This window comes from Hemicordylus capensis, chromosome 6 (genome assembly GCF_027244095.1).
Source record: "Hemicordylus capensis ecotype Gifberg chromosome 6, rHemCap1.1.pri, whole genome shotgun sequence".
NCBI classification, from domain to species: Eukaryota; Metazoa; Chordata; class Lepidosauria; order Squamata; family Cordylidae; genus Hemicordylus; species Hemicordylus capensis.
This window is the reverse complement of record NC_069662.1, coordinates 29254881-29277281: the sequence shown is the minus strand read 5'-3', so window position 1 is coordinate 29277281 and position 22401 is coordinate 29254881. Positions and strand designations below refer to the sequence as shown.

At 43.5% G+C, this 22401-nt stretch overlaps 1 protein-coding gene across 4 annotated transcripts in view; it reads right to left on the bottom strand.

Annotated features, from left to right (window-relative positions):
* The window catches only part of LOC128330188 (erythroid membrane-associated protein-like), a 146982-nt gene that overhangs the window by 47477 nt on the left and 77104 nt on the right, over positions 1-22401 (bottom strand). For 2 of the 4 annotated variants that reach the window (XM_053262636.1, XM_053262637.1), the window contains exons 6-8: positions 12978-13035; positions 4744-4829; positions 4550-4654 (exon numbers count right to left, since the gene is read on the bottom strand). In XM_053262636.1, coding sequence (XP_053118611.1) covers positions 4550-4571 — 22 coding nt within the window. In that variant the 5' untranslated portion in view covers positions 4572-4654; positions 4744-4829; positions 12978-13035. Of the gene's footprint in view, positions 1-4549; positions 4655-4743; positions 4830-12977; positions 13065-22401 lie in introns of those variants that run through there. The other 2 variants (XM_053262640.1, XM_053262638.1) reach the window with 2 other exon arrangements.

Here is a 22401-nt window from a genome sequence, read left to right as displayed (position 1 = left end):
GAAGTGCCTGTCTAATTCTATACAATTCATTGTAGCATCACTATTACATAAGTTTTAAAAATAAATGGAGAATTTGACTTTCCACAGATACTCTGAAAATAATTAAAGGATATGCAGAGTCAACTGGGTCACTGCTTGGAATATATTCTAGTATTTCAGAAAGACTGTGAAAATGAGAAAAAGAGAGCAAGAAACTCCCAGTGGGCCTTAATACTAAGGATTTCACACTGATTCAAAGACAAACTCACCATTAATAGCCATATTATTAAGACATCACATTTAACTCACTTATCACAAGAAGCAAAGTAAGAGCAAATGAATACAATCCTAGCTCATAACTTCAGCTCAGTATTCACAAGCCCTGATTCTCTGTACATAGTGCCAAACTAAATATGTGTACAGTGACTTATATTATATTATTATTATTTTAAAAAAACTTTTACCTGTAGCCCCTTTGGGGGGCTTCCTCCCCCTCTGCCTGCTGGCCTCTAGGGCCTCACAGGGACCATTTGAGCATGTGCGGTGGCCATTTTTAAAAATAAATTTTGTTTTTTAAAAATGGCCGCTGAAAACAAAATGGCTGCCGTGCATGCTCAAATGCCCTCTGTGAGACCTGGCATGGCCTAGGGCCTCACAGAGGCCATTTGAACATGCATGGTGGCCATTTCATTTTTGGCAGCCATTTTTTTTTAAAAAAATAATTTTAAAAAATGGCACCCCCCTCAAATGGCTCCCGGGGCACGTGCCCTGCCTGCCTTACCCTACATATGCGCCTGGCCTCAATATGTATTTATTGCTACACTTTCATATAATTAGTTTAATTTTGCCTTATGCATTTCAAAGCAGCACTCTTTTTCAGAGGCCGTTCTTGGGTACATAACATTATTTTTATTTTTTAAAGCAATAAATACATATTGTGTAAATCTATCAGAACCTTGGGAGTTGTTCTCTTCTTTTTTGCCTTTGATTTGTTGGTGCCGTGTCATTTTTCTCTCCCTCCTCCCTCTCTTGCGTTGGCAGATAAAACCAGCACTTCTCACAATGTCAGACCTAATGTTTGGAAGAACTAAAGCATTCAGAAGCATCTCATCTTGCCACGATGCCGCTGAGATGATTTGAGGACATCACAATCCGGTCACTCACATTCACCATGAATTGGACTCTAGTGTAGAAGAAGTGTTATTGGGAAATGTGTCCAGAGTAACACCTGGTTCAGTTATGCTGGAGGAGTTTCAATTATTGGTTCCTGAGGATGTGGACAAGGTGTTCAGTCGAGTTCAACTGACATGTGCATGCTTGATCCTTGCCCTTATTAAATCTAGTGGGGGCCACTGTTCCCTCTAAGGTGCATGCATGCATGTGCACACCTCCCCCAGGCCTCCGTGCAGCAGTTTCACCACCACTGTCCAAGCTAATTTCCCCCTCTCTTCAGCCGGGTCGCCAACACCACACACCACCTCCACCTCCACCTCTTCCCTCCCTTCCCAGCTAGGCCTTCTCCTTCTCCAGTTCTGGCTGGGGGGGGGGAGACGGAGTGAGGAGGTGGCAGGAGAATGTCCCTGAGCAGTTCAGCGTGCACTTCTATAAGCTCCTCTGAGTAGTATTTTAAATCAGGGATTGGAGCTATTCAGATCAGAAGATGCCAGAGCCTGGCATCTCTTTCTAGGAAGTACTTGTTAGGCACCTGTCATTTAAAAACTGGAATACACATACAACTGCACCACCATACATGCCATAGTTACAAGGTAGCTCACTTGTAAGTGGGCTGGTTGTTTTGTTTTAAGTGTAAGTGTGTGTGTGTGTGTGTGTGTGTGTGTGTGTGTGTGTGTGTGTGTGTGTGTGACTGACTGAGTGTGATGAGCACACACTGACTTGATACTGTCACCTAGAATGGAACTTTCTACTCACTGATAGTGGAAATTAGAGGGGACACTGGTGTGTGTGTGTGTGGGGGGGGCATTTTTAGCTGGGTCCAGCAGGTTGTAAATGCCTCATTGACAGTGGGAGTTGTCCTAGCTCAATTGAAGGAAGCTATTGTTTGACCACACCTAAGAAACCCAGTCTAGACCCAGATAATGTAAACACCTATAGGCCTGTGGCCAATATTCCCTTCCTGGGCAAGGTGTTTGCGTGTGTAGTGGCTGACTAGCTCCATAAACTCTTGGAGGAAGTGGATTATCTAGATCCATTTCAATCAGGCTTCAGGCCTGGTTTTGGAATGGAACTGCTTTGGTTGCCCTATGGAAAGACCTGTGCAGAGAGAGAGAGACACGGGGTAAGTGTGTGCAAACAACTGGGAAATCCAGTTCTGTTGGAGTATATAGGAACATAGGAAGCTGCCATATACTGAGTCAGATCTAGCTCACTATTGCCATATACTGAGTCAGAATCTAGCTCAGTCTTGTCTACACAGACTGGCAGCAGCTTCTCCAAGGTTGCAGGCAGGAATCTCTCTCAGCCCTATCTTGGAGATGCCACAGAGGGAACTTGGAACCTAGATGTTCTTCCCAGAGTGGCTCCATCCCTTAAGGGGAATATCTTACAGTGCTCACATATAGTCTCCCATTCAAATGCAACCAGGGCAGACCCTACTTAGCTAAGGGGACAAGACATGCTTGCTACCACAAGACCAATTCTCCTTGCTGAGTAGAACCAGTCTTGAACTGAACTGGGTCAAGTCTGGTTCTATGCACACTAGAGCCGGGCCTGGTCCGGCTCAAGTCTGAACCAGTTAGGGCCCTGCTCGGGGGGAGGGGATGAAAAATTTTCCTGAAAAAATTGCAAGGGTTTGGGGTATCCTGCCACAGGAAGGTGTTCTCCCCTCACCCTGCCAGTCTCTCCCCTCCCCCCTGTTTCCACCAGCCGATTTCAGGCCATTTTCAACCTTTTTCTGGCTGTTTTTTGCCCATTTGGGGCTTCTGTGCACTGGAAATGGCCACCTCCAAAATGGCCACTGCCAGTGCATGAGGCCTGGAAAGGGCCAAAAATGGCCCCAAATGGGCCGGTGAAGATGGGGGGAGGCCATGGGGGGAGGGGGAGCCTCTGGAGACTGACAATTTTTTCCTATTTTCTTTAAAATCTGAACTGGCCCCTGACTGGCCAGTGGGTTCAGCTAGAACTTGAGCTGAACCAGGCCTGGTCTAGCTTGAGTGTGAGCCCATGAACTGGGCCAGTTTGAGTGTGAGCCAGCTTGATCTTGAGCTGACTTGCACATCCCTATAACGGGGAGTATAACCCAGTTAATTCTCTTGGATCTTGCAGCAATATTTGATACCATTGACCATGGTTTTCTTTTGGATAGGCTGGCTGAGTTGGGTGTGGGAGGCACTGCTTGGAGGTGGTTCTGCGCCTACCTCGATGTATAAATATTTGTAGTAGTAGTAGTTGGTTATTTGTTAGCCACCCCATAACAATTGTTCCCTGGGTGGTTCACAACATAAAAGTAAAACAAAGAACACATTAAACACATTAAAACATCAAGTAAAAACACATAACACATGAATTCACAACACACACCCCACAACCCAATACAAAATGCAATATAAAACAATGTAAAGGCTTTTAAAGTCAGTTTTAAAATTCAAATTTAAAATCAAAATTTAAAAGGCCTGAGTGAACAAAAAGGTCATAACCTGGTGTCTAAAAGAACAAAGTGATGAAGCCAGGTGAACTTCATTGGGGAGGCTATTCCATGAATGGGGAAAAGACCCTCTCCCTAGTAGCCACCTGCTTCACATCATTTGACAGGGGCACCCGGAAGAGGGCCTCCGAAGAAGATCTTAAGGTGCCAGTTGGGACATATGGGACTGAATGTATGGGACAAGGCACTCTCTCCCAGGTAACTGGTCCCAAGCCATTCAGGACTTTATAGGTTAAAACCAGGACTTTGAATTGGGTCTGGAAATGGAATGGGAGCCAGTGCAGCTGACAAAGCACTGGCTTGATAAGATCAAAATGCCCAGTCCCAGTTAATAATCTTGCAGCCCTATTTTGTACCAGCTGCAGTTTCCAGACTATTTTCAAAGGCATCCATATATGGATACAAAGCCATACAAAAGCACTGAGGCCTACCAGTTCTGATGTAAAATGAAGCAAAACAGAAGCAGGTAGAGTGAAGAAGCTAAGGCCTATGAGATTGAGCCTGGCCTCTTATTTTCCTCAAAGACATGAGTTAAAACACTCAGAAGTAATGGTTACCCTTTGAATATATTTTCCCTTCTCTGTAAAAGGAGAAATTTCCCATAGGCAGCCTTGGTAGAGACCCTTCACAGCAGTTTTCAGGGCTAAAGACAACAAGAACAGAAGCTGTATATTCCTTCCTTCCTTCTCTGCCCATCCACTCCTTTCCCACCCCCCTTTTTTCATCAGGAACATTCTGACTGAACAAAGTATGTCAGAATTTTACATTACAATTCTATGTATTTTCTTAATTTGTATGAATTCAGAACACATTTACTCTGAGAAACCCATCAAGGAGACTTGTTCTTCTATTTAATTATTAACTTTGCCTAATGGATTTATTTAGTTTTTAAAATGCTTTTCATATTACCTTTTGATCCACAACACCCCATGATGCCTTCAAAAGTTGGAAGGGGTATGAGAAAGATACTCAGAGCACAGGGGAGTCAGGCAGAAGTATGTCAGGATATGTTGACTGAAAAATAGAAATGGCAGAGAATGTGGAAAGGCTGATCTAAATCTTTGTGAAGTTACTTTACTTTGTGAAGTTAATACATTGCTTACCTAGATTGCCAGAAGTTACAGTCCCAGTGCTGCTGGTCCAAAGGATGATCAAAGACTGTTTTGGGAACTTCCCGTGTTATCTGTTCCTGTAAAAGATTTTGCCATTTTCTGCATTATGAGACATTTCTTGGATTATGACCTGGGTCATGGCAAAAAACAAACAGCCTTTTGCTTCTTAGTGAGAATAATATTGATTGATAACAAGGATGCATACAGAGCAGGTGGACTTGCTACATATATGGTGGAATTTTCATGGCACAGATTTACTGGACAGCGATATTGGGTATTCTTTCTCAGATTAGAAACTTTGTTTAGGTTCTGTATCTTATGCTAGTCTTTTAATATTTAGTGTTCATGTATAAGCATGTATTTTCATAAGTGATGCACACAAACATCTTCACAAGGCATTCTCCAAGCTGCAATAGAAAAAAAGAAAAGGTAAAATGAACTTCCTATGGTAAGGCCACTAAGGGCAACATACCCTATTTAACAGGTAGAATCACTGTTTCCTACTACCAAGGACAGGTAGTAGAAAATAGGCTCTCCTTGTTGAATAGGGCCTCTCCCTGTTAAATAGGGCATGTTGCCCTCAGTGACCTTACCACAGGAATTTCAGGAAATCATGATTAGAGACAGGGTTTTGACATTCTGGGAACTCTCCCCATGGGGATGGGGGTCAGACTGTACTCTGTCTTTCAAAATTCCAATGCTCAACCAATCAATTTTAGTTTGATGAGCTTTAGGAGAATAAAGTAGTTGATGCTTTTAATGAGTTTTTATTAGGGATGTGCAAATCGATTCAGGTACAAAATGATTTGTATCCAAATCTGCCTGTTTTGGGCGATTTGTGGACAAAACAAATCACCCCTGTGCTAGCTGGCCAGATTCAGGTCCAAAGCAAATCACCCAGACTTTGGACCTGAAAAATAAGTAGATTCAGACCTCCATTTTGTGGTGATCTCTCTTGCTGTCTCCATTTTGTGTCAGGAATTTGTTTTTTGTTTTTTTTTAAAAAATCCTGTCCTCCCAAGCTTCAGATGGGTGACTTATGGTGTGCAACGATTAGCTGATGATTCCCCCCGGGTTCCAGATTGGCTCATTTCCATTCAAATCTTATGTTGTCATGGGTGACTGATTCTGCATTGGCTAGGGGAAGGGTCAAAGAAGAGACAAAGGTGGGGGGAGTTCGAAGGAGGGATTTTCAAGTGTACTTAAGGAGGCAGTCAGCCACCATTCTGCCTTTTTGCCTCGTGGGAGAAGAGAGGGAAAGAGAGCCAGAGGAACTTTGCTTTGCCTTGCCTGCCTGCTGCCTGGAGTGGATTCTCTGCTTTTTGTTCCTGCTTTCCTGACTGAAGAAAAGAGAAGAGAATTTTTTTCATCCCCTTCCTGCTGCTGAGAGAATCACTGCCTGTGCCTGCTGTCTGTGCAAATTGATTTGGGAGCAAAACTATTTGTACCCGAATCTACCTGTTTGGGGAGATTTGTGGACAAAACAAATAACTCCTGCGCTAGCTGGCCAGATTAGGACCCAAAACAAATCAAGGGTGATTTGATTTGGGTACAAATTAAGTCAAAAAAATTGATTCATGCACATCACTAGTTTTTATTTGTTATTATTTTAGGTTCAATTATATTTAAAGGTTTTACATACTTTATATTTATATTAAATATCTAAATATTAAATTATTGATATTTGATGTGATTGTATGTGACTTTATATATTCATTGTTTAATGAGTTGTCTCAACTATTATAAGCAGAATATAAATGCTTTACATAAACGCACAATAATTTATACATGTCTGATTCTTCTACATGCATGCTATTCAGTAATTAAAAAGTCTTTGGTTTAAGATGAGAGTTAAGATGCATTCAATTTTCCCTCATGCTCTAAAAAGCATGGAAACTGTGAGTTAAGGTGCCCATCTTAACTTCTACACCATATAAACCGTAATGACTGCACAGTCTCACAGATTATGCTGACCTTAGGTTCCATGCATGCACAATTTGTCTTTGTCTTTCAGCTCAAGATTGGACTGTGGATGGCTATTTCCAGAAATTTAAAAGGTATAATGTCCCCAATCACTTGCTAGAGATACCACCACTGAATGTCTGCCTGGCACAAAGCACAGTGCCTTCCCCAAATACCATCTATATAATAAATGGCCCACTAAAAATTCAACAAGTCCCCAGTTCAGCCAATCATCTTCTACCAATACACTTGTCTGATGTTTCCTTTCAAGGGAGAGCTCTTCACTCAAATGCAATGTATTATACTAAATGTCTAGGCATTACTTCAAGATGTGGCAGTTTCACATGTCCCTACTCTCCCCTCAGGCTGTGCTGGCAATTGAAGGGCTTTCTCAGCTCTCCATCTAAAGAGGGGAGAAAGATTGCCAGCTTGGAACACTTCCCACTTCCCAGAGTGTTTTGGCTGCTAGCCAGATCTCTTTGACCTTACAAAAAAATTCAGGAGTTTAGGTTGCCCAGCCACAGAGCCAACTCCCCACAGAGTCTCATCCTTCTCCTTTGTAACACCAGGTCAGTTCAAAATAAACAAGAGATCGTTCATGGCCTAATTATAGATGAAGGTGCCAATCTGGCGTGAATCACAGACCAGGGGCGTAACTATAATAGGGCAAGGGGAGACAGTTGTCTGGGGGCCCACTGCCTTGGGGGACCCCCCAGAGGCAAGTCACATGACTGACTCTGCCAGCCGCGCACCCGCCCAGGTTTCCTTCAGTTGCATTCATCCTCCGAAATTGATGTGAGTGTTAAGACGTGGAGCTACCAGAACTGCATGTCTTTCTCTACTACCATAAAATGATTTGCATCGTCCACAATTTACAAAATAATTTAGGATGGTGTTCTATTGTGGCACATAGGTGTGTGTGTGTGTCTATATATATACATACATACACTATGCTTTTTGTTGCCACTATTAAGCCTCATTTAAAATTTCTTTGAGCTGAGCTTCAGTGAGGGGGGGCGGCATTTTAAAATCTTGTCTCTGGGCCCACTCCAAGCTTGCTACGCCCCTGTCACAGACACTTGGGTGGGGGAGGCTGGAGGGCAGGTTTTGTCTCAGCGTCTCCCTCCAGAACACTCTGTTGAGAAATGAAAAGACATGGGTAGGGAGCAGTGTTCCCTATAAGTTTTTTCATCTGTGCATGGAATGAATTTTGTTTGAGGTTGCACTATCAAGGCAGTGTATGTACATGTACATTCAGAATGGGGCCTTCCAGGTTGAACTCGGGTGGGATCAGGGGTGTATCTAGGGTGGGGCAGGCAGGGCACATGTCCCAGGCGCTACTTGAAGGGGGGCACCATTTTGTAAAATTATTTTTTTTAAGAAAAATGGCTGCCGAAAACAAAATGGCCACTGCACATGCTCAAATGGCCTCTGTGAGGCCCTAGGCCATGCCAGGCCTTGCAGAGGCCATTTGAGCATGCACGGTGGCCATTTTGTTTCAGTGGCCATTTTTTAAAAAAAACATATTTTAAAAAATGGCCACCGCACATGCTCAAATTGTCTCTGCAAGGCCCTAGAGGCCAGCGGGGGGAGTGGAAACCTTTGCATCCCCCCCGGCCTTTAGAAAGGCCCCTGAACTGGCTACAGGTTAAAAAAATTTTTTTTTGGTGTTTTTTAAAAAAAATATGATATAAGACACTGTACACATATTCAGATTGGCACTATGTACAGAGAATCAGGGCTTGTGAATACTGAGCTGAAGCTTATGAGCTAAGATTGTATTCATTTGCTCTTATGATAAGTGAGTTAAATGTGATGTCAATAATATGGCTGTTAATGGTGAGTTTGTCTTTGAATCAGTGTGAAATCCTTAGTATTAAGGCCCACTGGGAGTTTTTTGCTCTCTTTCTCTCATTTTAACTGTCTTTGTGAAAGACTAGAATATATTCCAAGCAGTGACCCAGTTGACTCTGCATATGCTTTAATTATTTTCAGAGTATCTGGGAAAAGTCCAATTCTCCATTTAATTTTAAAACTTATGTAATAGTGATCCTACAATGCATAGTAGAGAATTAGACAGGAACTTCTGTTTAGTTTTCCAAGTACTCCTCCACATAGTATTTGGGTATTTCATGAGCCCCAGCATACTGAAATTTGTAGTTTTCCAGCATTTTTTGGTCTGGCTACGTCCACTGCTAAATAGTTTTTGAAATATTAAAAGATTAACGAGCTTGACTTGTATTTTTCAGCTGATATTATGGTAAAATTATCTGAAAGATGGGTGTCAGATGTTTGGACAGGGGGCGCAATTTCAGTGTTTGCTCTAGGCGCTATTTGCCCTAGATACGCCTCTGGGTGGGATCTAAAATTAACTGAGTAGATACCAACTGAGTTGATACAAAAACATGCACACACATTAGAGGGAACACTGGCAGGGAGGTGGAGTGACTGTGGTCTATAAGAACAATATTTCCAGGAACTCAGGAACTCATAGCAGCCATGACAGCTATAGCCTCTTCCAAGTTGTCTCTGGACCAATGCATGTTGCTGGTCACATTCTCCTTCTTTAGCTGCTTCTCCTATTGGAGGTTAGCTATCATTAAGACTACTTGATCTTTTGACATTGCATTTTTAAATAGTGACGCAGTGCTTCTACTATACCAGTCTCTAAGGCTTTTCAATCATGGTGTTTTCCTTCTTCCTGCCCTCGACCTTTCCTTGCAATATTAATTGCAGAAGACGATATCTCTGATGTCTTATCACATGCCCCAAATATTCCAGTTTCCTTTCTTTTACTGTTCTTAAAATTTCCATGTTTTTATTCATACTTCACAGAACTCCTAAATTGGCGACTCTATCTACCCAGGATATTTTCAATATTCTTTTATACATCCATGTTTCAAAAGCCTCAAGCCTCTTACACATATCTTTGGTGAGTACCCAACTTTCCATTCCATAAAGCAAGATTGGGAAAACATATCACTTAGTCATTGTGATCCTTAAATTCAAATTAGGTCCATGGTTATATAATTTTTTTTTATTTTAGTAAAAGCACCCCTTGCTCGCTCTCTTCTTGATTTTATTTCTTGACTGTTATCCCATTTATTATTTAACCTGCAACCTAAATACTTATATGATGTTACTATATCTAATACATAGTTTCCCACTATAATATTTGGCACATTGGCTGGTCACACACTTGATCTAATATTTTACTCTGAGCAGGATGGTGTTTCATGGGTGGGGTCTCCTGAGATTTGCCCATTGTCATGACAGACAACCATCTGGTGAAGGTTAGACTTACAAAAACATCTCACCTCTTCAGGGGTGAAGGGCCCATTAGATTGTCCACCCGAGAATTTTATTGGATCCAGTGGGATTCCAAGAAGACTTGAAGGGATTTAGAATTGGCTCTAATGGAAAAGTTGGCATGATGAATTCACCAGGGCAGTAGACATTATTGCATCATCCTAAGCATCATTCTCAACCCACTTCAGAATTGGCCCTGTAGTATCCAGAAGAATTATGGAAGCTGAAGCAGCAAGGTAGAGGACCGGAGCACAAGTGGAGAAATATTTTACCCAAAACTGACAGATTACAACATAGAGCACAGTTGAACATGCTCTGGCAATGCATGCAGCAAACAAATAGTTCTTTTCTGCTCACATTGCAACCGGAAGCTCATGTCCAGTGGAGTTGTCCAGGGTTATCAGAGGACTAGTATATATCTCTCCCTCCCTGAATCAATACTTGGAACCATCAGTTACCCACTATGATATTTGAAATGAATTTTTTGTGGATACAATCTCTCGTATTTGGACTGACCTAGACTCCACAATTATTGTAGTACCTAATGTGGAGGACTCCAGCAACTCCTCTTATTTGGTTAGAGGGGATCACTTCCAGTCTGTGACTCCCAAGGTTGTGGACAAGCTGCTTGGGGCACTTCGACCTACCACCTGTTCTCTTGACCCTTGCCCAACATGGCTTATACCTATCTTGCAGGGGAGCATATTGGAAGGGGCCTAGTAGACATAATAAATGCTTCCCTGAAGGAAGGAAGGAAGTCCTCCTGTCTTAAGGAAACAATTTTTAGAACTCTTTTGAATAAGCCTGCACTGGACCTCTTGGAGTTAAGCAATTAAAGGTGCGTTTCTAAACTCCCTTTGTTGGTGGGAACTGGTGATGGAGACGATGAGGGCCCTCAGCTGCAGGCTCCCCCCCCCCCCAGGAAACAGATTATCTAGATTCATTTCAAACTGGGTTTTGGGCGGGTTATTTGGAGACTGCCTTGTTTGGCCTTATAGATTATTTCTAATTGGGAATTGACAGGAGTGGCCCTTTTGGATCTCTTGGCAGCTTTTGATACCATCAACCCTGGTATCCTCCTGGATTGTCTGAGGGGAGTGGGAGGAGGCACTGTTTTACAGTGGTTCTGTTCCTACCTCTTGGGCAAATTTCTGATCGAGTCACTTGGAGATTATCCTTCAAAACAAGAGCCTTTGTGTGTAGTCCTTCATGGCTCCATAGTATCTCCAATGCTTTTTGAAACTGATAGGAGAGATCATCAGAAGATTTGGTGCAGGATGTTAACAGTATGCTGATGACATCCAAACATTGGTGACTTATAGACTCAACTACCACAGTGCATTTTGTGTGAGGCTACATTTGTGTGAGACTGTAGTTCAGAAACAGTAGTTGGTGCAAAATGCAGCAGCCAAGTTGATCTCTGGGTCATCTAGAAGAGACCATATTACACCTATATGAAAAGTACTGCACTGGTTACCATTACATTTTTCTGGGCAGAATAGAAGGTGCTGGTTATAACCGATACAGCACCAAACAGCTCCGGACCAGGGTATTTAAGAGACAACCTTCTTTGTTATGAGCCCTGCTGCCTATTGAGATAATCTGGGGAGGTCCGCTTGCAGTTGCCACTAGCTCTTCTGGTGCCTGCTCAGAGATGGGACTTCCTCATTGCTGCCCAAGACTTGAGAATGCACTCCCTGAAGGAATAAGGGTCTCCCCATCTTTGACAGCTTTTAAAAGGGCTCTTAAGACACATTTATTCATCCAGGCTTTTAATTCTTGTATTAATTTATGTTATTTTATTGTAAACCTCCCAGAGATGCAATTTGGGGCTTTTTATAATATGCTAAATAAATAAATAACAGAAGCACTCACACATACTAACAGATACAAAAGGAAAAGATGGGAGAACTGTAGAGAGAAGGGGGAAATTCCTGGGAGGAAGGAAGAAGGGATTCCCCATGTACTGCCTGTCTGATGTGAAGGAACAGGAAGCAGGGCTCTCTGCAGAGGAAATGAGGTGTGATGAAGAAGAAGCAGAGAATCACAATCTCCAGAATGAATTCCAGGGACTGTGCAGTTTTGGGGGCTTTTGGCTGGATATTTTTATAGGTCAGAAAATTCTTTGTATGTATTCTTTTATTCTGCATTGGTGCCCCTCTTGGTTAATGATTACGGAAAGTGACTCTGTATGTGAACAATGAGATTTGAGGTGGAGAGACAGGAAGATGGGATTTTCATTTTCATAGAGGTGCAGTGTTGACTTTAGGGATATATGTCTTTGGGGTTCATGATCCAAAGGACATGATTTGTGGTTCTAGTGCCAATGTCAGGAGTGGGTCAAGGGGAAGTCATGGCTGCCTTACCCTGGAGTCTCGGGAGGTCTACAGCTTGAATAAGGGAGAGCCTAATTTTGGATATTAGCATGCCTGGTTTGGGCTTTTAAAGTGGGGAACTGCAGCAATGCTCCCTCCTTGGCTATTTCCCTATGCTGCTTCTGGCATATACTACAGTTGTCCCCTGCATTTCCCCCCAAACATTTACATTTTACACAAAGATCCTGGGCTGTGCCTCTGTGCTGGGGTGGGATGAGTGGACTCCTGAGTTTGATCTCTGCTGTGGTCCCGTGGCTCTGCGAGGGCTATCTGCACCACAAGCAGCACCACCAACATGGGGTGTGCTCTTTCTTGCTGAGGCTGAAGGCAGCTGCAGAAAATGCAGGCAAGAGTGTGTGTACACTGCTCCCACCCCCAATTCAGCAGCTGAAGTGGACCTCTTCACCCTGTTTGGTGGCATGGCTGGCCCTGCAGCTCCTAGGCCAGATTATTTGGTGCACTGAATTGATAGCTCCTAATTATGCAAAGTTCATTCCCTTTTAACACTCTGACTATTGTATTATCAATACAATATAATAATATTATTATTTTAAAAACCTTAAACCATGAATAAGATACCTTTTCCTGAGATCCAGATGGAACCACACTGATGTAGAAAATGTTCAGCCTCCGACTACTGAAAAGCAAAATGCATTTGGTGTGAATGTTGTGCTCACAAGAATGAAAGGCAGAATGGAAAGGCAAATCAGACAAGCTGCTGAACTTTGACCAGGAAGAAGGAACATCATTAAGATGAATTACACATTAACTAGACAGGCCGAAGTCAACTACAGACTGCTTATCTTTTCCAGTAAATATGCCTTATAATCCTAGTGCCAGATCAAGAAACGCCTTTCTTCTCCACAAATGAGCAAAAGCTCTCATACATCCACGAACTGGCTATACAAACAACATGTTGGCCTTCATGATGGGTGGGTTATATAAAGAAAGATGGCATGTAGTTTGCTCTGACAGTGTGGCTCAGGCAACTCAGTAATGGAATGCAGATCAGAGTTTTCCCTCACCACGATGGTGTCCCAGAGTGCAGTGATTTTACTTTTTACTATGCTTTAAATTGTTTTTGAATTGGCTTTTACATTGTTTTTAGCACTATGTTTTCAATTGTGTGTTTTTATGTCTTTTAAAACTTGTACACCGCCCAGAGCCTCTGGATGGGGCGGTTTATAAATTTAATAAACAAACAAACAAACAAACAAAGTGCATGCCATCTAGTCACTACTGTAGTGGAACTTGAAAGGGTATACCATTCTACAGAGATGAGCAGTATCTAAAATCCAAGTATTAAAAATACATGTAAAAATACATTTCAATGTTGTATATATAAGCTATTTTAAGAACATAAGAACAGCCCTACTAGATCAGGTCCAAGGCCTATTTAGTCCAGCATCCTGTTTCACACAGTGGCCCACCAGATGCCTCTGGGGAGCCCACAAGCAAGAAGTATGTGTATACCCTCTCTCCTGCTGTTGCTCTCCTGCAATTGGTATTGCGACGCATTGTGCCTCTGAGAGTGGGGGTGGCCCACAGCCACAAGACTAGTAGCCAATTAAAAAAATATATATATGCAGTATTCACATAACATAGAACACTATCACATAATAACACAGTAAATTTTATAATCATATTTTCCATATTTTTGCTAGAAGACTAGCAATTTCACATTTGAGTTCCTTCAGAATTCTTGGGTGGATGCCATCTGGCCCTGGCAATTTGTTAATTTTTAGTTTTCCAAGACAGTTTAGAACATCTTCCTTTTCCACCTCTTCAGCGACTAAATCTGAGAAGCTCAGTTCCAGACAAGGTATATTGTCCAAATTGACAGTTGACTTATATTGAATGTGTATTTTTGAGGCTGGGTACAGATTGAGGATACTGTTGGTGTACCATCCACCCCGCTGCCCAACTGACTCCCTAACTGAGCTGACGGAACTGGTCTATATCACACACACACACACATACACACACACACACACACACATTCCGAATCCCAGACCAGCTCCAAAGTGGCCCAGTTCAATGTAGTGATGTGTACAGAACCGCACCTCCGCAGTTTGTCACTGCGGAGGAGGGCTTTTGAAGGGTGGGATAGGGTGTTCTTACCCCTCCTGCCGCTTCCCTCCTCCAGCGCCCCCAGTTTTTAACCCATTTGGGGCAGCAGGGTACCTCCCTGCCGCCCCCTTCCCCATTTCTCAACTAAAAGCTTCAAAAGGCTGACTAATCTGTGCATGCCACGCACGCAGATGTCTGACACACGCACACATGGGATGGCGTGCACCAGTGCAGTCAGCCTTTTGAAGCTCTTAGCTGAGGAACGGGGGAAGTGGTGGCAGGTAGGTACCCTGCCGCCCCAAATGTAAACCGCGAGCGCTGGAGGGGAGAAAGCAATGGGAGGGGTAAGTGCACCCTCCCCCACCCTTAAAGGTCCACCCCCCCAGCGTCGAACCGCTGAACCGGTCCCAGGTCCGGACCGGTCTGGAGGCCCTTAGAATGGGCTCCGGACCAGTCCGTGCACTTCTCTAGTTCAATGGAGAACTGGCTTAACCTCGAGCCAGTTCGCACATCCCTACCACTCGCCTGCTCCCAGAAGAAAGCCTGCAGACACCCATGGAGGGTGGTGAGAACAGAGAAACATAGCAAACATAGCAAAAAGAAACAGGGTATTATGTTGTTTTGGAATTATTGATCTGATCAAGTGTTAAAAAAGCTGTAAATACTCCAGCTTTAGCAGGACAAATCCAAGCACATTAGTAAGTTGGATGGGTATTGCATTGTCCAAGGGCTATTTTTAAAGATATAATACAAGTATAATATCAAGTGCTCCCATAGAACAGTTATTTTCCTTTGCTGGGATGATTCATAGCCCCAGAAGGCACAACTTAATCTTGATTTAATCTTTGTAAAACTTCTTTTGCTTAAAGGAAATTGATACAAGTTCAGATAAGTAATGAACATTTCAAAATTGTTTCCTTTTTTCAGGCATTGTATTTTGTATTTTAAATTGTATTTTAGAGTACTATTTTGTATTTTAAAATACTGTTTTGTATTTTGCATTTCTAATGGGTTCTCTTACCTAGTATTCTGCATCTAAAGTACATTTGCTAAGGTATTTTGTATTTTGTATCTAAAATCCTTTTCAGAAGTATTTTGCATATCTCTGCCATTCTTGTGGTGGTGGAGGGGGTGGTCAAACATCTTCGCACCCCTAGTGATTCTAACCATTAAATATCTAGCCATGTCATTTATGCATAGATTATGTTTCTTAATCACTTTAGAATGTAACAAAACATTGTGAACTGGCACCTACAGGACTGACCCTGAACTTTAGTGTGTGGATCTCCACTTGTGCAAGGAATTTTTCCCTATCCTTCCTTCCTGTTGTCCTGCCTGTGACACCCTACAAAGTTTCTCCTGAGAGTTGGGGGGCTTCAGGAGCTGTAGGAGTCATGGTGCAGGGAATTGCAGGGGGAGGGTGGATTTCCCAGAAACCGGGTGGAGCCACCATCTTCATCCAAATCTGAATTCTCAGCAACAAGAACAGAATTAAGTAAAGCAAACACATTCACAGTAATAGATTATTTGATACAAGGTTTTTTAAAAAGTTAGTTTTGGAACAAAAACATGTGTCCCCTTTTTTATTTCAACAGCCGTTGAAATTTTGTTTTATAGTTTGCACACTGGACCTATAGAAGAAACCCCAGTAATGGAATTCTAAAGCTTTCAAAAATGTAAACATTCAAGATTTACATTTATTATTAAATATTTAAATTACAACCAATAACATCTCTCAATTATTTTTTTGAACTAAATTAAAAAAAACCCTTTTAATTGTGAAAAACTATTATATATATTCATGAGTTTAAAAACTTGCCAGTTTAAGATGAGAGTGAAGGCTATCTCATTTTGGCTCAAGCTTCACAAAGCTGGCAATGGGAATGGAAGGCTGTTGCCTTAACAGACTTGCCATGTGATTAGTAACGATGTTGTGCAATGTCACAAATTGTGCTTGCTTCCAGCTTCTGAAAACATGCCTGATTTATCAGGCTCTTAATTTATGATACTTTCAAGTTTATATATGGTAATTTAAATATTTTTCAACATGATATTTAGGTTTGAGTTGCTGTTTGGCCAAATTGTGAACCCCCCAGAGATTTTATATAGAGCTGTATAAAAATACAACAGATAGATAGATAAAATAAAAATAAACTTGCCCTTCATGCACCCACATTTTTGAGGCCTAAATCAAGATACAGAGAATGGATTGTCTGGAACCAACAAAAAATGACCCATGAGGTCCATGCTGGTGCATGGAGGGCAAATTTATTTATTTATTCAAGATATTTATACCCCACCCTTCCAGTACACTACTGCTTGGGGCGGCTCACAACATTAATAAAAATATTCTATCTATCTATCTATCTATCTATCTATCTATCTATCTATCTATCTATCTATCTAATAAATACATTTCTATACAGCCCAAAACACAAGTTCTCTGGGTGATTTTCAAAACAATAAAAACAGCCAATAAAAGATTAAAACCTTTCAACAATTAAAATTAAAAAGTGAAAACTATTAAAACACAATTAAAACAGTATCTAATTAAAAGCCCCGGTGAAGAAATGCATCTTGATTGCCCTTTTAAATGTAAGAGATGGAGAGGCCCTTATTTCAGCAGGAAGTGTGTTCCAAAGCCTCGGGGGAAGCAATGGAGAAGGCCTGTCCCTGAGTAGCCACCAGACGGGCCTGTGGCAACTGCAGACGAACCTCTCCAGATGATCTCAATGGGTGGTGTGGTTCATAGCAAAGAAGACGTTCTCTTAAATACCCAGGGCCCAAGCTGTTTAGGGCTTTACAGGTTATAACCAAAACCTTGTACTCTGACCGGAAACTTACCAGCAGCCCATGTAGATGATTTAAGATAGGAGTGATATGATCTCTCCGAGATTTCCCAGAAACCAATCTGGCCTCCACATTCTGGACTACCTGTAGTTTCTGGACTATGTGCAAAGTTAGCTCCACATAGAGCGCATTGCTCTGGAGTTGACCAGCAAATGTACTACTGTTCTGAGGTCATTTATCTCAAGAAATGGACGCAGCTGGCATATCAGCTGAAGCTGATAAAAGACACCTCTGGGCCTCCTCGAGCCTGGGACACCAGGGAGAGTTTTGTGTCCAGAAGTACCCCCAGACTGCATATCTGTTCCTTCTGGGGAGGTGTGATCCCATCCAGAACAGGCAGATCAAAATAATCTCCTGAGTTCCAACCCCACACCATCAGTACCTCCGTCTAATCTGGATTCACTCTCAGCTTGTTACCTCTCATCCAGACCATCACTGCCTCCAGGCAGGCATTTAGGGAGGTTATGCCTTCTCCTGATGATGCTGACATGGAGAAATAGATTTGGTTGTCATCAGCATACTGATAACAACCTGCACCAAACCTGCACCCAGCAGTTTAATGTAGATGTTAGACAACATCGGAGACAATATGGAGCCCTGAGGGACACCATACCGAAGCTCAGTTTTTGAGGAACAACAGTCCTCAAAAGACACCATCTGTAATCTGCTAGAGAGATAGAAGTGGAACCACCACAAAGCAGTGCCTCCCATCCCCAACCCCCTCAGATGCTCCAGAAGGATACTATGGTTGATAGTATCAAAAGCTGCCAAGAGGTCCAAAAGGACCAACAGAGTCAAACTTCCCCTGTCAATTCTCAGTTGGAGATCATCCATCAGGCTGACCAAGGCAGTCTCCATCCCAGAGCCCACCCAAAAGCCGGTCTGAAATGGGTCTAGATAATCAGTTTCATCCAAGACTGCCTGGAGTTGGGAGGCCACCTCCCTCTCAATTACCTTGCCCAGCCATGGAAGGTTGGAGACAGGCCTTTAGTTGCTCAACTCTGAGGAATCCAGGGCAGGCTTCTTCAGAAGTGGTCTAATAATTGCCTCCTTAAGACAAGGAGGCATCCTGACCTCCCTCAGAGAAGCATTTATGATCTTTGCCAGGTCTTCTACAACAACCTCCCTGCCAGATAGTATTAGCCACGTCAGGCAAGGGTCAAGAGAACAGGAGGAAGGCTGCATTGCTCCAAGCAGCTTGTCCACATCCTCAGGAGTCACAAACTGAAACTGATCCAGCCTAACCACATAAGAGGAGTCGCTGGACACCTCTGATTCAGACACTGCAGTAACTGTGGTGTTGGAATCAAAGTCGGCCCGAATACGAGAGATTTTATCCACAAAGAAATCATTAAACACATCATAGCGGGTAATAGATGGTTCCAAATTCTGATTCAAGGGAGGGGGGGCACTCACTAGCCCTCTCACAACCCTGGACAACTCTGCCAGACGTGAACTACGGGGCAAAAAGAATCACTTCTTTGCTACCCATATTGCCAAAGCATAGATCTTCAAATGTGCTCTATGTTGTAATCTGTCAGATTTGAGTCGAGTCCTCCTCCACTTGCACTCCAGTCATTTACCTCACCGCTTCAGCCCCCGTAGTTCATCCGTATACCAAGGGGCCAATTTTGAAGTGGGTCAGAGAGGACGCTTAGGTGCAATCATGTCTACTGCTCTGGTGAGCTTGCTGTTCCAGTTCTCTCACAGGGCATCAACAGGATCACCGGCAGAGCCAACACTCAATCCCTCCAAGGCTTCTTGGAACCCTATTGGGTCCAATAACCTTCTCAGGTGGACCATCCTATTAGGCCCATCACCCCTGCGAAGGTGGGGTGTGACTGTTAGTCCAACCTTAACCAGAGGGTGGTCCGTCCATGACAATGGGGAAATCACAGGAGTCCTCACCCATGGAACACCACCCTGATCAGAGTGAAAGACCAGATCAAACGTGCTACCTACAATGTGAGTCAGTCCTGAGACCCTTTGGGATAGGCCCATAGTTGTCATGGCCGCTATGAACTCCTGAGCTGCCTCAGACAATTCGGCCCCATAGTGGACATTGAAGTCCCCCAGCACCACAAGCCTGGGAGACTCCATCGCCAAACCCGAGACCAAGTCCGTCAGCTCAGTTAGGGACTCTATTGAGCAGTGTGGTGACTGGTACACCAAGAGAAGTCCCAGTCTATCCCTGGTTCCCAGACTTAGGTACACACATTCAATATGGTCAGACAGTTCCACAGGGATCCTGGAAAGGGAAAGGTTATTCTTATAGACCACAGCCACTCCACCTCCCCACCCATGTCCCCGCACCTGCTCCTCAACAGAGCACCCTGGAGGGAGAAGCTGGGACCAGACTGGGCCACCAGCCTCTCCCAACCAAGTCTCCGTAATACATACCAGGTCTGCCCCTTCATCCAGAATCATATCATGGCTAGTTTCCAACTTATTCTGGACAGACCTGGCATTACAGAGGAGCAAGGTGAGTGTCTGTGGGAGGTTGGCACTGCTCCCCAAGGTCAAAGAGCTGGCAGGGCAGCCGAAAGGGGAAACAGCTAATAGATTTCTGACTTCCCTTCCCCTGTAATGACACGCTGACCTGCCAACTTTACGTTCTCTATTCCCCACCACCACCGGAATAGCCACCCCACAGTCAGTGGACACACCCCCTGTCTCCCCATCCCAAGACAAACCAAGACACATCTGAAACACCCAGAATCCAAAAACAACAACAGAAGCTAAAAAATATCACCAGGCCCTCACCCTCGTTGCCCCCCGAAGTGGGTCCCCCAAAGGGAGACCCGCTTATGGCTGGGTGCCACAGATGTAGGTGTGTCAGTTGCTTGTTGATGAAATGCTTGAGGGAGGGAGGGCATTTGATGTTGTTGTTAGTCCTAGTCTGCATCTGTGATATCACACTTACTTTCTTGTTGCTGGCTGCTGCTCTTATCCTGCATGGGGGTGGGGGCGCAGGGCATTACATTTCATTGTTGTTGCACACTGTTCTGTAGATCAATTGCAATTCTGTTGAGGGGGATGGTGGGACACAGTGGATGTGGTGAGTGACACAGCAGATGTGGTGTGTGTGACCTTTGGAAACCTTGTTCTTTGCAAAGCTTTGCTGTTGTTGATGTGTGCTGCATCCACCCTGTGGGACAATGAGGATAGACAGTGCCCATTTGTACCTGTGGGTGCCTCCTAGGAGTGCTACAGTGGTTCAGATGTAGTGCCCCAAAGGGTAGTTGCTACCAAAAAAAGATAGATAGATAGAATCACCTATGTGCCACAATATAACACCATCCTAAATTATTTTTTTAAAGGTTTTGTAAATTGTGGATGATGCAAGTCATTTAATGGTACTAGAGAAAGACATGCTGTTGTGGTAGCTCTAGGTCTTAACACTCACATCAGTTTCGGAGGATGAATACAACTGAAGGAAGCCTGGGTGGGTGCGTGGCTGGGGGAGTCAGTCATGTGACTTGCCTCTGGGGGGCCCCCCAAGGCAGTGGGCTCCCAAACAACTGTCTCCCCTTGCCCTATTATAGTTACACCCCTGATCAGTGGGCATATGCTGTAAAACAGTGAAGAAAGAAACTGTTGATTACAAAGCCACTGGGAGATTGACTCCAGAGAGCATAGCCACTGAGCTTCATGGAAACGGAAATGTATCTTTGATTCTGGAAGCAAATTTGTGAATAATGTTGTCAAAGGCATATGGGAGTGCCCATTTAATTAAGGCAAGTATAGCAAAAAAATCCACAAACACACACATGCGCATGTGCACACCCACACACCCCAATATGTTTGTTATTAACGAATCTACCTACTTTCCTTCCAATATAATTTTAACTGATAAGTACCATCTCCAAATTCATGCACTTTTTGATGTTAAACACCAAATTCAATATGCAGGGTGCAATAAAGTAGTAGCCACCAGAGTCTCATGTTTAAGAACAGGGTGCACTGTACACAGGTGGAGGATGGCAATGAGATAATGATAATTATAAAATATGGCATTGAAATGCCCCTATGTGTCACTACAACAGTACTAAATTTGATCCAAATTGGAACCAGCATTGCAAAGTTGTTAGGGGCAAACACACACATAGCTGCCATCTTGAAATGGTTTCTGGAATTCATTTATGGGACATCAAGATTTAATGTCCTCTATAATCTTAACATGTATACCAAGGTGCAAATTGATTAGGTTATTCACAAGTGAACCCATTTCTACCCCAAAAGTTCACATCTGCCTTTTTGAATTAGGGTCGATGATATCATCCAAAAAAATGCTATTGAGGTATCCCTAATTGGCATTACAGCTCTACCACATTTGGTCCAAATCGGTCCAGGCACTGCAATGTTGTTAGTTAGACACAAGGACAGACACATGGACAGCAATTTGATCTCATAATGCTACTTGCCACGAGGAAAGTAGGCTAAAAACATACTGCTGAAATGTCGCTATGGGGCACTACAACTGTAGTAATTCTGATCCTACTTGGTACAGACATTGCAAAGTTGTTAGAGGAGAACATAAGAACAGCCCTGCTGGATCAGGCTCAAGGCCCATCTAGTCCAGCATCCTGATTCACGCAGTGGCCTACCAGATGCCTCTTAGAAGCCCATAGGCAGGAGTTGAGGGCATGCCCCTTGCTGTTACTCCCCTGCAACTGGTATTCAGAGGCATCCTGCTTCTGAGGCTGAGCCATCTGACTAGTAGCCTGACAAGAGTCAGTGCTGGAGAGTGTGGACATCCTCTGTATGGCACACAGGCTACACCTGGCTGTCAAGGATGCCCTTGGCCTCAAGGAGGCAAAGGCATCCAGGGAACAGGGCCGCCCCATGGCAGGTTCAGTTGTTACCACGGCTGTGCTTGTGGAGAGGTCCGGCAAGATTGCAGCCCACTTCCACTGGAGTGAGAAGTCCAGGCACCTGCTTCACAAGCAGCAGCATGTCCATGGGCTTCCACAACATCTCATCCCTATAGATGTAGAGACCAGGTGGATCTCTACCTTCCTCTTGTTCCAGTGCCTGCTGGAGCAGAAGGTGGACCTCAACGACCAACCCAATGCAGAGTGGA